Genomic DNA, 18046 nt, shown 5'->3' on the forward strand with positions numbered 1-18046 from the left:
AAGGAACCTTTTAGGGTTTATTGACATATTCGACCCCTTTTGTAGGAACAATTTCATTGTGCGGGACGGGGGATTGCCTGCGCAGCAAAACGGTGTTCCGGGAGCTTGTTCGGGTCATGGGGTTTCGAGTGCCTTTGTTATGATATTATGAAGAAGAGAAATGGGGTTTAATGTCCTAATGTTCTGCTCCGACTGTCCTACACTGTGCTATGAGGGAAATTTTGCCCGGACAGCTGCACTAAAACCTACTCTTATATCGAATTCCAACTACCAAGTGATCTTTTACGTGCACGCCAATGTATACACGGGACCTCGGTTTTTCGTGCCACCGGAACGACGAGACAACTGTCCTTGTCAGGCCCTCCGTCCTGCACCACTGACAAGGGGAAACCACGTCGGAAAATCCCGATGAACTTTCTCGGTCAATGCAGGGAACGAACACGCGACCTCCAGGCTATCGAACACGCGACCTCCAGGCTAGTGAGCCAGCTTCTGCCCACTTAGCCACCGTGACTCGGTTATGAAGAAGACATTGCTTTTTGTCATTCTATTAAACAAATCAACACATAAATTATGAAATCAAAATTTTTTTTTTTTTCACATTGTACCATTATTTGAAGTGTTCACGGTGATCTGTAGGCTTCATTAGACAAGCAATGTCTCTCGTTGCACGTAAAATCTAAATTATTTCGTCGAATCAGCATCATATTGATGAAAATGAAAGAGTCAAAATCAAGCTTTGTATTGTGTTTACAAGATAGCGCAGATGGGCATAACTGTGGGGGGAACTAACAAGAATTAAGAAAGGGAAGAGATTCGAAGTTTTCATAAACAATAGTTGACTGTTGAAAAGTCGGCGCCATACATACTTGCATACCACCACTATTCCAGAAACAACACAAAAATAACGTATTAGAAGGGTTTTAGCATTTAAAGAATATACTAATATACAAACATAGACGGGGGTTCTCAGCACCCACAACCTAATACGCTCGCCAGCAGCAAACGCATCTATGCTTGTTCTGAAACCACTCTTAACAAGGGTAAATGAACAATCTTACGAAGTTCTGATCTCTGTCATGTATTGCTGTAACAAGATTTCATCAATTTGAAAGTGATTACTCCAAGATTTGCGATCGAAAAATAAACTTTTTCAGAAGTGTTCCATATCAATTACAGTGAGAAACCCCATTAGGTTTTAAGCAGTTTCATTAAACAGAAGCTTAACATGTACCCGGAAACATAAGAAATTTTCAAATCCAACGTGGTTCTTCCTTAATCCTTAATTCGATCAACGCCATCTGGATTAAAACTTCACTTTGTCCTATAAAGCTTTCACAAGTTTTCCTAAGTTTAAAACCACAAAACTTACAACTGTGTAGTGTTCACAAGAAATTGTAGATGGACGACGGCCAATGTGAAACAGGTTCTTACAAACCGAACCGGTTTGGGGTGCATTTTAAGCATCTCTAGCATTGAAATGTTTTGACCCCCCCCCCACCATACTTTAGCTTTCTACGCGTGAAGATATCATAGTCCACGTTAACCGTGTAAATCAACTAATATACAAATAATATACGTGTTCAAATAATAAAACAGAGTCAAATAAGAAATACATGGCATTCTAGATATCTTGACAGCAAGAGATTTTTGGGACTTAGTTAAGGTCAGTTATTTGTTTGCCTGAATCTTCAAATACATTCGGGTGGATATCTTAAATATATAAATGATTATAAAACATGGGAAGAATGCAGAAAATCAAAGAGATTCTTGTTAATCATTATTAAATCTACGTTTAAAACAATGTGCCAGCGTACTACGGACCAGGATTTGTTACTTCATATCATCCAAGGAAATGTTCATAAACAGGTTTTGAAAGACTGAGATTGGATACATCTTAACACACAAATACATTTCTAAATAACCGGATCTGGCACCAGTTCATCTTTAAGTAATATATATGTAGCAGTAATGATTGCTGATAATGACACGATCGAAACAATAGCGCCAACTATGTATAAACCGGTAGCACGATAGCCAAATTTTTTCGCCCTCTTTTCAGATCCGTAGTCGTATTCATAATCCGACCGCTGCATCCAATAAACTGCTGGCGCACAGCACAAAAAACAGAAGAAAATGAAACACGGACAATGGAGAGTACTGTGGAATCGCTGGTTGATTGAGTTATAAGGATTGTCTAGTAAGATGCGCCTTTCGGGTGGTAGGGTAAAATGATCATCTGAAACGGCCTCCACATCTATGACCACGGGTTTAGGTTCCTCAACAATTGGCCTAGCACCATCATGCCTTTCTTCCTTTAGTTCAGCTACCGGAGAATCAATTTCCTCGCTAACAAGCATATCTGCTGGCATTGTAGCCACCTGATCTACATATGCACCACTCTCTTGTGTAGAATCCACCTGTCTCTGACCAGGCATACTACCAGATGCTCCAGCGTCCTTGCCAACTGGCATTTCAATGGACGTTCTTTGCTTTCGTAAACTTCTGTAGGAGAAAACGCTGGAGGATACAGAACCAACGTCAGATGTCGTCCTGGGTCTGGTTCCTCTAACATTTTCCCACTCTTCTCCAATATCCACAGAAAGTTGTCGTAGTCCTTTTCCTGTTCTTGAACTATCTGAAAGTTTCGAGGAAGACCGACTGACCCTGTTACTGTAAGGAGATTTAGGATGCCAAGTCGAACGAGAGTGTCCATATCTCTTCATCGTACTGCTGCCGGACATCCGACGTTCTGTATAATTGTCAGCCGCCTGAATTTCTCCCGATACGTTTAATGGAAGTCTATAATCATATTCAGTGAAACTCCGTATATTGCTGTCTGTTCGTATTCGTTCACTCATAGTTCTGGTTCTCCGGTAAAGCGGGTCTCTGTCGTTCTGTTCTACAATAATTTCAAAATGTTGCTGGGTTTCTACAGATTTTTTAGCTTTCATTGTATCGATTGCTGATTGTCTTTTCTTCATTAGGTATTGCTCCGGTTGACTGTAAGATCGGCTCACCGTTGGTCTTGTTGAAGTATAAAATTCGTCTTCGCGGGTGGTCTGTGATCGCCTCCTTTTCGGACCACCAAGCTCGCTGTCCAATAACGCGTACTCACCAAATGTGCTTAATTCAGTAAAATCATTTGTATCGTTAGGTACTTCCTCTGTTAGTTTCAACTTTGTTTTGTTGGAGGATTTTTGCTGAGTCCATGTTAAATGTTTTTCTGTCGTTCTGAAATCCTTCGCGTTTTTCCAGTCATCTGTCTCTTCATCAGTCTGTACATCTTTTAGTGTAGTGTCCGAAGAGGTCTCCGAAAAATCGCCTTTTGTCGGAGTTATCTTTCCATCGTCGCCACTGGAAGTGTCAATTTGTCTGTTAGTAGAGTCGGACTCATAGCTCATACTGGGAATTGGTGACAGACCTCGTGGGTCAAGATTGTTCGTCGTTCGAAACCTATCATTGTAATAATTAACGGATAGATTATTGGTTCGCTGCTGCTGTGCATCGTAAGCTTTAGATTGCTCAAATTGACCCGTTTGGTACACAGAGTAATCTGGATGATTGGAACTATCTGCATCACTGCTCGAAAAATCATCGCCATGATCGCTTAGTGAGTAGTCTGTTTGGGTTTTGTCGGAGTTTGCTGAAGAGTCAGTAGTTGGATCTGAGGATTCTGCGTCTTGCAGACTTTTGACCTCAGTATCGTGGATCATATAATCGGTAATGTTATTTTTGTGTTTTTTAGATTGTTTTTGTTGGACCATGTTAACATTTACATTGACATACACATTAATGTTATCGTCCTGAATCCGTTTCGGGAGTGCCACTTCGTCTGCGCCGATTAGCCCGTGCGGACTCATTGAGCTCTGGCTTGATGGGTAAACATTTGTGGATCCTCTTTTTGAAACGATGGGTTCAACTGTCCATCTAGGTCCATCATCAGGAGAACTAACGGATACTTGAATATCTGGTTGGTTATTTTTGCTCTTTTGTCTTTTAGATCCTGGTTTCGTGTCTAGTGAGCTTTGAGTTACGTCTCTCGAAGGGCCACTTGAAGAACCTTTTTTCTCCGCCAATGAATGTTTTCGCAATCCCTTTACATGGATTGTATTTTCGGTTACTCGAGAGGAAGTGGTTGTATCTTTAGTGAGATGCCCCTTTTCCATAGGTTTACCAACTGAATCATTATCATTTGCGGTATATTCTTTAACCCCCGATGAGATATCTGATGACTCTCCCGAAGAAGCGCCACTATTACCGCGGATATTCCGTCCTCTGTCTGCAGTTTGTTGGATCTCTTTTGAGTTTCGTTGTTTATGTGTGACAACTTGTTTATTTTCGCTAGAAATCACTGGATCATTTAGACTTGTTTGCAGATTTTGGACTGCTTGATCTCTACCTTTTGACTTACGGCTTTCAGTTACCAGTTCCTTACTTTCTGTTTTATTACTCTGAATTTGGTTTTCGTTTGGGATTAACTTTGAGTAATTTGAAGTCTTCGTAATATAAATGTTTCGAATGTGGTGTCCAGTTCCCGGTATATCCTCAAACGACCCACACCGGTTGCGGTTCATTATTGACGAAACCTCAGAACTGCGCGAATTGTCACCAAAATAAGTAATTGATTCTGAGTTTTGATTTGAAATTTTGATATCGGCAATGTGTAGGCTTTTTTCTCTGGATTTAGGAGTAATATCACTGTTTTGTGAATCTACGCGACTTGCCAAAGGCGTTCGTCCCTTCCAAGACTTCACCTTGGGGCTTGGATCATCTGGATCATCATTAGGTAGAAAAACGTCCATTCCTTTAATTGACTGTGGCTCTTTCGTTGCTTCCGGGGTGTTAAAATTAATTAAGCTCTCTTCATGTCGACTTTCTGTTACAAACGAGTCTCCTGTCATCAATAAATCATGAGACTCGGCATAATCGTTCTCATATCTAGCTTTCTTGACATCTCGTTTTACTGAATCTGTAGATGCAAATTCATCGCGATCAAAGCCTCCATTTATGAACGAAAACAAATCTTCCACACGCTGCGAGTCACGCATGTGATTAGGATGTACAAAATCGCCAGTGTGGGCACCGATTGATGAAACACCTTGAGCACCACGAGTTTCACTCGAAACTGCTGGTGCATGTAGATCCGTAAATCTATCTCGAATTTCAGAACTTGGTAGAATAATTTCTGAATATTGTCCAATGGTGGAACGATCTACAGATTCGGAGAACGTTTCCCCAAGACCAGTAACGCCAGAGGAAATGGTATTATTCGGATATGACGCGGTTTCACAAGGAATACTTGGTATGGTTTCTACGACGATTCGACTAGGATTAATTTGAAGAAATGTCTGTGGTGTCAGTATTTCCTGTGATTCTGGCAGGTAGTCTTGGTAACCTGACTTGTCCTCCATCTTGGATCTGTGATATAACCAACCACCTGAAAAGACAATACGTTCCTGTGAAATCATTATCATATTTATGAAACTTAAATTTAAAAAGTGTGTAGCTGAATATAGACAATCATTTTCTTCGGAATATGAGATACCACTTCTCACGTTTGCAATTCACATAAGAAATAAGAGTACATGGAGTCAGCTTTCGGGGGACAAATCGGGCAACGACAGAGCACGTCATTCGGAACGAGGGGGGAGTGGGGCGAATGGTTAGCACATGCGCACTGTATCATAAGGTCTGTCATTGAGTCAACTGGCGTGGTTTCGATTCCCGGTTGTACGTGACAAGGAGTAGGGTCGCCTGTCCAACCTTGTGGGTTTTCTCCGGGTCCCCCGATTTCCTCCCACTGCTAAAGACCCCTACGCGCAAGCGAATTGTTGAAATAGAATTGAACCATGTGTTAGTCCCAAAATTACCTAATTTGTGTCGAATGGACGTTAAAACCCATTTCTCTCTCTCTCTCTGTCATTTTAGAAGAACCAATACCACATTTCATTTAAAGGAGGTAAATCGTTAATATTTGAGACCTAAAAATTGACACAAATGGGTCGCAACGCATATAATAACGCAAAAGGAATGTAAATAAACTGATTTACATTTAATCGTTTCCGTTTTTACTCTAATTTCAAAGCAGTTATGTTCTGCGAAATACGCCAGAAGTCTTAATCCAATGACAATCTCTAGCGTCTGGTTATTCCAGTCTATACCGATAGTATTTATTGCGCATGCTCTCTAGATAAGATCATAAAGCCTGTCATTGAGTCAACTGGCGGGGTTTCGATTCCCCGGTTGTACGTGGCAAGGAGTAGGGTCGCCTGTCCAACCTCGTGGGTTTTCTCCGGGTCCTCCGGTTTCCTCAAATTGCTAAAGACCCCTACGCGCAAGCGAATTATTGAAATAAAAAATTAAAAACCATATGTTAGTCCCGAAATGACCTAGTTTGTGTCGAGTGGACGTTAAACCCCATTTCTCTCTCTCTCTCTAGATAAGAATATGGGGTCACCGTTTCACATGACTTTTGGAATATGTCTAACCTCGTTCTTCGAGTCGCTTGTTACAAATTGCGCTGAAACGCATTATGGTACACGATTCGTGTACCAATCGTAAAATGTTTATTTTGTCTTAAATATTGGATATCAGAAGCCCATCTTTTCCCGGTAAGATCACAACACCAATGTTGATTAAAATTGACAAATAATTCGTGTTTTCATTGTCGAAGGTTTTAGATGATTTTGAATTAGAGACTTAGCTACTTTAACGAATTCATTATGGTTAACATATTTCTCTTCTACTATTGTACTACGCTCCCACCCCGCGCTATCCTGTGATATATTTAGGTGATTAAGACAAACCCCGGAATATCAACATTTAGTCATGTAAATTGACAGAATGTTTTATTTGAATACAAATAGTTAATGTCAAATGTCTCTTGCTTACGTCAACATAAAATAAACACCCATCCTGACTGTTTAAATAGAGCACATTTGTCATCCACCAATATCTGATTAAACCAATATAACATATAACAGGTTGGTCTGAAAGTTATTAACAACATTCTATTATATTGTCTAGTCCCTCCACCCTCCACCCCACACCTATTCTAATTCCGAGAATATCCTGTCAGTGATATCTAATAAAAGATATATTTCATATGAAATCTGACTTTAATTTATCATCAAGTATAACACATAAGTCACAACCCACAATGTACTTTTATAATGTTTTGGGAAAAATTTTATCGTAGGTTTATATCAGAGTCAAGGGATCACTTCTTAAGTTGAATGGAATTTGGGGTGGTGGTGGTGTTTGGGAGGTGCGGGAGGGGGGGGGGGGGGTCTTCGCTTCGATTATTTCATTTTAATGTCATTATTTAATATAAATCTTCTATTTAATTTTTATGTCCCAATTAATGTTTATGTCCTATTTGATTTTTATTTTCTATTAATGTCAATATCATTTTTCATCTTATTGTCCCATTAAATATAATATACTAATTAATATGTGTAAACCAGTGATTGTGTTTCCAAATTGTGCTGTGTGTGTGGTTTTTTTTAGTATGCTCAATCGCTAAAAACCATCCAAGGATTATGTTAATATCCTATGTAATCTTAATAATAACCTATGTAATCTTAATAATAACCATGTAATCTTAATAATAACCTATGTAATCTTAATAATAACCTATGTAATCTTAATATCCCATTAAAGATACATTATGGGAGATTCGATAACGAGTTGGCAATTCTCACTATAATAATGAAAAATTAGATAACGTAAAGGCAATTTGGTGAAAATTTCATTCAAATTGATCCACTATGAACCGAGAACTAAGCGAATGAAATTTCTGCCTAGCCTCGATCATCATTACTAAAGTCAGTACGATAAACAACATAGTCTCGATTATCCATTTAATCGTTTAATCGAGAAGGAAAGTTATGCAGTAAATCGGCTCACAATCCACTTAAGATCGCAGGCTAGCGATGCCATCTAGAGTTGATTATGGTCTGGATAAGTTAATTAATGTCTAATTAATAATTTAGATAATATTTCAGGCCCAAAGAAAGACTTGCAATAGACAGATTTAGCTCTTGCATAATGTATGTTTAAATATAACGTGCTATTCAATGTTAATATCCTATTCAATCAATGTAAGTAACCTAATCATTGTTTGTACTAGTAAGTGTCACATTTAATGTCAGTGATTTTTTTTTTTAAATCTAATAAAATGTTGGTATTCTTTAGAGTTCATATTATTTTCGTATTTCTGAATTTTAACCAAATTTTATTGTTTGACATGTTATATAAAAATCGGTATCTTTGTATGTAAATGATTTTGATTTAGACTGACCCAGATCGATCCTATCCACGGTTATCAGAAAAGTTTTTATTAATAAATTTCCCTTACCACGCATAACGCCCGGCGGCTATAATAAATATGAATAAACAAATATCAATTTGGAAATTATTAATACATTTCGAATATCTACTAGTATATAAAACTGAGAAAGAGAGAGAGAGAGAGAGAGAGAGAGAGATATTTTAAATGTGTTGCTGCATGTCTTCATTGTTAACACTCTTAAGGCATACCTTGCATTACGCATAATACCACTTTTATAAAATTGAAAGTTATACGCCTCTTGGGACACTCGTTCGGATGGTGCTAAAATAGAGGTCTTGTGTACACGTTCACACCCTTGGCAATCGGAATTCCAAATAAGAGTTAGTCGTGGCGCCGCTGTCCAGATAAAATTTCTCTTATAGCCCATTGCATTGCATATTCTCGTCTTCATAATCAGCCCAGTTGGTGCAGTAAAGTAGGACGTTAAATCCCATTTCATTTCATTTGATTTCTACGCCTCTTCGGGAAAAAGCAATAACTCTTTTGGTGAATTTATTACCGCCTATAAAATGTTGAAAAGAAATATAACTAACCGCCCAAACCGTATTCTATCTTTTGATACAGAAAGATTTATTGAAATACTTAAATAGCTTAAATGAAAAATGAAATAAATTATATTTTCCGTCTCAACATAAACTATGTCAAATTGGGAAAACACATAATATTTTACTCAACAGTGAAACAAACATTATGCAAGAGCTAAATCTGCCTATAGCAGGTCTTTCTTTAGGCCTAAAATGTTATCTAAATTATTAATTAGACATTAATTAACTTATCCAGACCATAATCAACTCTGGATGTCATCGCTAGCCTGCGATGTTTATTGGATTGGGTTCCGATTTGATGTTCGACTTCCATTCATAATTTAATCATGAAATGGATAATCGAGACTATGTTGTTTTTTTTTATCGTACTGACTTTAGTAATGATGATCTAGGCTAGGCCGAAAATTTAATCGCTAAAATCTCGGTTCAGAGTGGATCAATTTGACTGAAATTTTCAGCAAATTCCCTTTACATTATCTAGTTTGTAATTATCATAATGAGAACTGTCAGCTATTTATCTAATCTCCCATAATCATAATGTATCTTTAAGGCAATTCCAAAAGCGGTGGGCCAAATCCATGACTTGCACAGGTGACACATCGTTAACATATCAGGGGATGTGGGCACTTTAAAATATTTTGCTTAAACCCAAATCGATATTAGAGAAGTGGATGATCAGTTAATTAAACAAACAACCCCCCCCCCCACAAAAAAAACAACTAAAACAAAACACCATTAAAGCCCAAAAGGGCAAGTTGCCAATTTGTTTAATAGAAAATTATTCATAAAATAAATTAGCTATGAGAACTTGTGAAATAGAAAAAGGTTACTTGTTTTAAATACGCCCTTTTCCAAAACTGGAAAATCACATTCATTTCAAATGCAGTATAAAAAAACTTAGTGAAATTGACAATCACACGGCACTTTTTGCTATAGAAAGGGTAATACTTGTTTATTTCAAAGAAAATCTTATCGCATATGTGACTTTTTGTTTTATAGCCGCCGTACTACCTTTTATGCTCGATATCTCCAGAAAACGTCAAATTCATTCAGTGCGAGTTTATTTATTTATTTTGTTAAAAAAAGAATTATTCTAATTAAAAAGTAATTTATTGTTTAAATAATAAATTCGACCGTGCGTGAAAATCATATTAAAACTACTCACCTTTAATCAATTAAACTCAGGTGAGTTTCCATAGAGTTAGCTCTGTTTCTAAATTATATTCCATTAAACTGCAAGTTGTGACATCATCAGGTGTGGTGTATAAGGTTTTTCATCACAGGTTTGTCTGTTGTATACGTGTATATACTCCACATATTAATTAGTTATTTAGCTACTGGCCTATAGCTACCCAATGACGATTGTTGTAGTCACAGAACACATTGTTTAATCACTCCGTCTAACAAAATGTCATTTAACATACCTTACTGTGTCATTTACGTGTTACCCAGAGGCATATTCTCGCGTGCTAGATTGAACATTCTGAATAAAAAATAAATAAAAAAGAAATTGTTTTAAAAAGAAGCAGGCGAAGTACAAAGAGAAAATGACACAGTACGAAGTTAGCGGTAAGATTATTTATTACGATTTAGATAAATTACTATAAAACTTCAGAGCAATCAATCTATAAGTCAAAATTTAAAGTTCAGGTCGTCACTATAATGAAAGTCGAAATGAAATGGGGTTTAACGTCCTACTGATAATGAAAGTCAACTCGTCAATGGTATCAAGGGAAACAGTCCTTGAATAAGAGCAGGGCCGGTGTTGGGGGCTGACTGGGCTCCAACTTGGGGCCCCAATATTAAAGGGCCCCCTAATTAGTAAAAACAAGCCAATAGTGAGGCTGATGTCCCCCGCCGAAAACCCAAAATAAATAGATGACACATTCATTAATCGCACATTTATTTTTTTTTCAAAAGTATCAAGCAATCAAACTGATTATCAACTATACACTAAGTTTCATCACTCTCTATCAGATAGAATCAAAGTTATATTGTCCCAAAGCATCGAACAATGAAATTGATACTCTGCTTAGCTTTAGCTCGAAATGTTAATCATTGAACTCAGTCAAGACATTCACCTAATGGACATCTGCATCAAGTTTAAACATTATACATCAATTAAAAGAAGAGTTGTTAATGTTCCAATGTCTTGACCAATCAAATTGCTTATCACTCCTTAGCCTAAGCAGAAAATTCCTATCATGGAACTTAATGAAGGTAATGATATAATGAATCTTTACTCGGAGTTTCATCACTCTCACTTAATTATAACCAAAGTTATCGTGCCGAAAGCTTCAACCAATCAGATTGCTTATTTCTGCTTACCGTAAGCAATGTTTATCGTCGAACTCCATCAAGGTATTCACCTAATGAACGCCTACACCAAGTTTGAACATTCTACCTCCATTAGGAGAGTTATTTGTGTTCCAAAGTCTCGACCAATCAAATTGCTTATCGCTCTGCTTACCCTGAGCAGAAAAAAAGCTCATTATCGAACATAGTCAAGGTATTGATGTAATAAAACTATACACCAGATTTCATCACTCTCACTTAATTAGAACTAAAATAATCGTGTACCAAAGCATCAGCCAATCAAATTGCTTATCTCTGCTTACCCTTGACAGAAAATGCTCACCTTCGAACACCATAAAGGCATTGACCTAATAAACACCTGCACCAAGTTTGAAAGTTCTAGCTCAATTAGAAGGAGGGTTATTGTGTTCCAGAGTCTCGGCCAATCAAATTGCTTATCGCTCTGCTTACCCTGAGCAGAAAATGCTCATTATCAAACTTAGTCAAGGTATTGATGTAATGAAACTATACACCAAGTTACATCACTCTCACTTAATTAGAACAAAAGTTTTCATGTCCCAAAGCACCAACCAATCAAATTGCTAATCTCTGCTTACCCTGGGCAGAAAATGCTCATGACCGAACTCCATCAACACATTGACCTAATAAGCAGCTACACCACGTTTGAACATTCTAGCTCAATTAGAAGGCAAGTTATTGTGTCCCAAATGGTGTGACAGACATACAGACACATTTTAATAGTCCCCTGCTTTCTTTAAAAGGCGAGGGACAAAAAAAGTGTATTTCTTTATGTTGTATACATTTGTCCCAAATAAATCTATGTACCATACTGACATACGGATTGTATTTGTGTGACGGTCCAATCCAAGCTTAAAGTAGCTAAGTCTCTAACTCAATATCACCCAAAGTCTTGGACATTGAAAACACGTATAATTTGTCAATTTAAATCAACATTGATGTTGTGATTTTACCTGGAAAAGATGGGCTTCTGATATCCAATATTTAAGACAAAATAAACATTTTACCATTGGTACACGAATCGTGTACCATAATGCGTTTCAGCGCCATTTGTAATAAGGGACTCGCAAAACGAGGCTAGACATATTCCATGTCAAATGGTGGCCCCATATTCTGATCTGGGGAGTATACGCAATAAATAAATCAGGTGTAAACTGGAATAACCAGGCGCTAGAGACTTTTGGAGTATTTCGCCGAACATAACTGATTTGAAATTAGAGTAAAAATGGAAACGATTAAATGTAAATCAGTTTATATAGCGGCATTTAGTTTATATACATTCATATTACATTATTATATGCGTTGCTATCCATTTGTGCCATTTTCTAGGGCCCAAATATTAGCGATTTAGCTCCTTTAATCTGGCCAGGAGTACGAGTATGATGGAACAAATACATCTGCAGTGAAAGCTATACACACCAACAATACCACACAATAATAACCACAGAGCGTTTAAGAAGAGTGAACTACATTATAGTTTTAAATATCCTAGTTTTTGGCAAGTTCCCAACAAACCAAGATTTCAAAAGATCGGATGATATAATTTTTGTCACCAGAGGGCTCACAATATCGTCAAAAGTGATCAAGGGCAATAACTCATGAAATTAGGAGAAATGGCTGACATTCTATAAATTTCTTCACTTCATTAACGTAAACATCAAAAGATAATACAACTTTGGTGGAAGCGGACATTAAACCCTGAACTTATGCCATTTGGTAAAACAAATGCCCCCTGTAGTTTCACTGGATATGACTAGACTAGTGAATAAAAAATATGCTAAATACAAATTTGATGACATTAAAACACTGCTATTTTAATGATGAATAATTTATTTACTGTCTTACAATTAAGTGACATGATTTAAAAAAAAAAAGGGTTATCTTGATGATATGCCATAAATAGTTCACATAATATATACACCACTAACATATTAATTTGTTCTCAGTAAAACTCATCTTGTGTATTCTTAACAATGTCTTACCTCCCGTTTTACAGTTGTCATATGATTATCATATTACAATGTCAGATAAAGCAATTGCCAATTAAATTTAATGAATTATATATATAAAAAAAAAACATTTAAGAAAGGGTAATATTATTAGAATATGATTGCTTTAAGCAGAACTGGATTTAGTTGACAAGAGGTCATATGCTATTCTACTATATAATGAGACCCATCCTAATCCCGTAATACTTACAGAAGATGAAAATGGGTTTAATACACAATGTAACAAAACCGAGGACGATGGCGGATGTTAATTAAGATTACATTATGTGTAAGAAAGGCTTATGACAGTGTCAAAATAGTATAAACTTCGACCGGAGTACCCCTAGATCTTGAGGTCCCAGTGCTTCCACCTACCAAGCCAAAGGGTAAACCCGGCAATGTCCTTAAAGTATGTTTAACAACTGTACCAAATCTGAAGTACTTGTAAGAAGAATTATTACTAAGAAGTAAGTAAAGCTGGTAGTGACATATTCAATAGAACAAGAAAATCCATCATACTATCACATTTAACCACAGTAAATTGTAATTTAGTAATTGAACTGTGAGTATACAGGTCACAATTCTATGGAATACAATTACTGCTTATTACTGAGCGACTTCGACTAGGCTTCTAGACTTGATAATGACTACAGCAGCCTAGTGGAAACGTCGCTCAGTAATAAGCACTAATTGTATTCCACAGAATTGTGACCTGTATTAACCAGAGTAAATGTTTGTATGGAATGTTAAGATTTAAAAAGAAAGTGGGTAACCCATTACTCTAGATTTATTTAATTTACATCTAGTTTAAAGCGTCACATTTCATTCCTGTTCATTTACAAACATTTGGGGAAAAATAACATACATAAGGAACCGTCGCAAAATTTCAGCACTTGGGTCTCAACGGATAACCCATGGAAAAATCTCGATCGATCACCTCACATTCCCTTCTTCTGTTGAAACAGATCCGAGTTTAAAACAAAATAACTGACATTTAATTTTTCATTTTCTCCCACGTGTTATTCTTTTGGAAGCAAGTGTTGAAATTGTGCGACGATCCCTACAAGTTTAATTAATAACTAATCCATTAAGGTTGTATTAACGAATAAAATGTCATACTGTACACTAATTGCGTAATATATTTCACATTCAATACTATATGTACAATTACATGTTCTTACATTTACATATAAACAACAAGCTTGGCATAAAATACAGATCATTTTATACAGTTCAGGGGGAAACTGTCATCACAGGTAATCCATCACATTATACATGCTCCTCACAGAGAATGCTCACTAGTCCGCGGGTTGAGTAGTCCACCAATATCTATTATTAGGGTTAGGGTTGGGTTATAGGGTTAGGTTTATTGATACCCATATTTATAGTATTTCTTACAGCGGCGTACTAGTGCACCCACGGACTATTGAACCCCCCTCCTCCTCACAGTGTTTTATTTGAAAAAAATGGAATCCGTGCAATGTGAAAAATGTTCATATTGCCGCTTTTGTACAACCATCTTATTTTTTACCTTGTGGTGCTAACTGGTATCCCACAGGGTCTAAGACTAAGTACCAACAGTGTTCACTATTCTCTCCTGGACAGTTTATTTGAAATCATATTTCTCAGTGGTTTTAGAACTGAACTGTATAAAACATGACATGGACATTCTTTGGAACATAAAGCATTAAAATAGGCCCATATGGGCCATTAAGCTTTCAAGTGCTATTAAATTGCTTTGACATTCATAACGGGAATCAGCCATTCATGACCACAACTTGATGAAGCTAGCTGGGGAGAGACAGAGAGAAATGGGTTTTAATGTCCACTTGACACAAACCAGGTCATTTTGGGACTAACATATGGTTTAATTTTATTTAAATAATTCGCTTGCACGTAGGGGTCTTTAGCAGTGGGAGGAAACTGGAGGAAACGGAGAAAACTAACGAGGTTGGACAGGCGACCATACAGTTGACTCAATGACAGACGTTTTGATACAGCGCACAGGTGCTAACCATTTGGCCATCCAACCCCCCAAAGCTAGCTGGAAACCATGGGGTTATTAATAGTTATATAGTAAATAATTTTCACAGCTGTTGATAGTTTAATTCAACATGGAAAGTGAAAAGATGACTTAAAATTACCACATCATTTGTAATCGTAGATAAATTTAACTATATTTGTTGTTGTGTAAGGTTAAATTCTTTTAATTTGACGGACAGGTATATATGTTCTGCAGTCGGTTAATTACACTGTCAGTCAGTCAAACAAGAATTGTGCTTTTATTACCGTACATAAACCACAAATATTAATCAATATACATATATACCATAATGCTTTACAGTCATAATAATAATAATAATATAATTACACATGTCCCTACTAATAAACATAATAATAACAATAACAACAAACAAAATAAATATACTGTAACAATTAGCATAATATTATCAATCCATTCTCTGTACTTTTACTCTTCACTTAATTGGCAAGATCATTAACTTATTACTGGTAAATTTTGATGGTAATGGTCCATCTCTTTCCATATACTCACATTGACAAACCTATTGTACAAAGCTTGTACTTAGGACTTCGATTATACAAAACCTTCTGTTTAGGACTTAGATTATACAAAACCTTGTATAGCAATCACCAAAGAAATAATATCTCCATGGACACACCATTGCACAAACAGCCCACAGTTACAGCATTCGCTGCAATAACTGATCAGTGCAATAATATGTTATATATTTTACAATCATGCACATGTTTGAGCTTTCACAGTGGTGATCTCCACATATTGTAGCCTTGATTATCAAAGATGGACTACAAGAGATCCAATGGACTATTTTGCAATGCGGAAGACTTTCAAGGTGAACAGTCTGATTTTTTTCACAATTTTTTTTTACCAATCAAACGCTTTATTGATGATATCTACAAATAAAGGCCCTGCATGATGTCCAAGGTGGTGGTCACAGAAATTCCAAAGGAATCCTGAGTGATAGTAGAAGAGAATAACAAGCCATATAATATTTTTGGCGATACTAAATATATATATATATATATATATATAATACATTGATCTTAGTAAATTCCTGTACATTTATGATACAATATTAAAAAAAAAAAAAAAATCATTACAATGTCATATTTCCAGAATATCAATGTAAATGATAATAAAGATATTAGGTTTAGAAATTAAGCATGGATGCTTTAAAATGATATTAAAAAATGTAATAAACCAGAAAAAAAAATACAAAAGTTAAACATTTCATGCAATCATTAATAGTGGTTTAAATTCATTTTTAAGTTTATTGATAATCAAATTAGAGTCGTATGACAATTTAAGTTTATCATTGAGATCAATTTGAAAAAGACTAAATCTAATACTGGTATTAATAATCTTGGAAAGCAATACAACAGTTCAAAAGATTTTTTTGTAGCTGTATGACCTTTCTAGAGAGAGAGAGAGCGAGAAATAGAGTGTAACGTCCACTTGATACAAACTAGGTCATTTCGGGACAAACATATGGTTCAATTTTATTTCAATAATTCGCTTGCGTGTAGGGATCTTTAGCAGTGGGATGAAACCGGAGGATCCAGGAAAAACCCATGAGGTTTGACAGGTAATCCTAATCCTTGTCACTACAAGTGGGGAATCGAAACCATGCCACCTGACTCAATGACAGACCTTATGAAATTGTATTGGTTTAAGGAATTCTACAAAGGATTTAGTTAGCTGCATGACCTTTCTAATACATGATATCGCATCATTTTAATGAATTCTACAAAGGAATTTGGTAGCTTTCTAGTACATTATATCAAACTGTTTTAAGGATTCTATGATGCGATATCTAAATGTGTGAAATATTCTTATAAACATACAGCACATGTATGTCACTGCCATTACAAAGCAATATTCCAAAAATTTGATGAGCCCACTTCATGAATTTAATTCAAACATGACATGTTGTTTAAAGCCAGGTTTATCCGATAATTAGAATATTTATTACGCTTCAAACGCCAATATATGAAATGAAATGAGGCTTAACTTCCTACTGTTCTGTTCCGACTGGGCTAATGAAGATTGACATATGCCATACAGTGTGTTATGGGGGAAATTTTGTCGTGATAGCGCCACTATATATGAAAGACAAGAATCAAATGCATGATCAGCTAGTTACTACATAAACAATACAATAGTAAAAGACACCACATTTTACAATTCAAAGAAATGAATCGATATACTTACGGCATCTAATTGTGAACAGTAAAAATGTAAACACTAGGTAAAAATGGTTTAAGTTTTTATAATAAGTGAAATGTCTGGGTGTATCAGGATGAAACTGAGGAATTAGTCGTCGATCGAATGTGTTTTTTTTATTTATGCTTATTATCATTATGATGAAAGTGAACTTAAGAGCGTTTGATACGGAGTGTCTGATTGGACCACAGCTTGGAATGTTGATATAAAAGCTCTTTTTTGGGAGTCTTCTGTTAATTGTCGATAAAAATCTATGGCTGAGAGACAAAAGAGACGTTTATCTACCACCTCCATCTTGCCCATGCGTTCTATAACATGTGGAAATCTACAATAATGTTAAGGTGAATAGTTCATTGGTGTGCAAATTGATCATATAAGTTTCAGAATGAACGTAACGCACTCTTGACCAAATTCAATCAATTGTATAGAACATTTTTCAATTTAGATAGTTTAAATGATTCTATTTTTGCCTGGGACTAAGGGGACGAGTTGAGTGAGAGCACATTAAGAAATTGCAACATGGCCTGTTCCTATTTCAATTTGCAAATGTGAGGAGATT

At 36.2% G+C, this 18046-nt stretch overlaps 2 protein-coding genes across 2 annotated transcripts in view; both read right to left on the reverse strand.

The window, feature by feature from the left end:
• Nucleotides 1–583: 583 nt before the first annotated feature.
• On the reverse strand, nt 584–10288 carry LOC126816127 (uncharacterized). Its single transcript, XM_050542332.2, has 2 exons — nt 10067–10288; nt 584–5440 (listed from the first exon to the last, which is right to left on the reverse strand). Exon 2 carries the CDS (start codon nt 5412–5414, stop codon nt 1917–1919), a length of 3498 nt encoding a protein of 1165 aa, XP_050398289.1. The 5' UTR covers nt 5415–5440; nt 10067–10288; the 3' UTR covers nt 584–1916.
• Nucleotides 10289–12501: 2213 nt separating this feature from the next.
• The window catches only part of LOC126815000 (huntingtin), a 56855-nt gene continuing 51310 nt past the window's right edge, over nt 12502–18046 (reverse strand). The window contains exon 55 of the mRNA XM_050540508.2: nt 12502–17812. Coding sequence (XP_050396465.2) covers nt 17623–17812 — 190 coding nt within the window. The 3' untranslated portion in view covers nt 12502–17622. The remainder of the gene's footprint in view (nt 17813–18046) is intronic.

This window comes from Patella vulgata, chromosome 3 (assembly GCF_932274485.2).
Source record: "Patella vulgata chromosome 3, xgPatVulg1.2, whole genome shotgun sequence".
Classification (NCBI taxonomy): Eukaryota; Metazoa; Mollusca; class Gastropoda; family Patellidae; genus Patella; species Patella vulgata.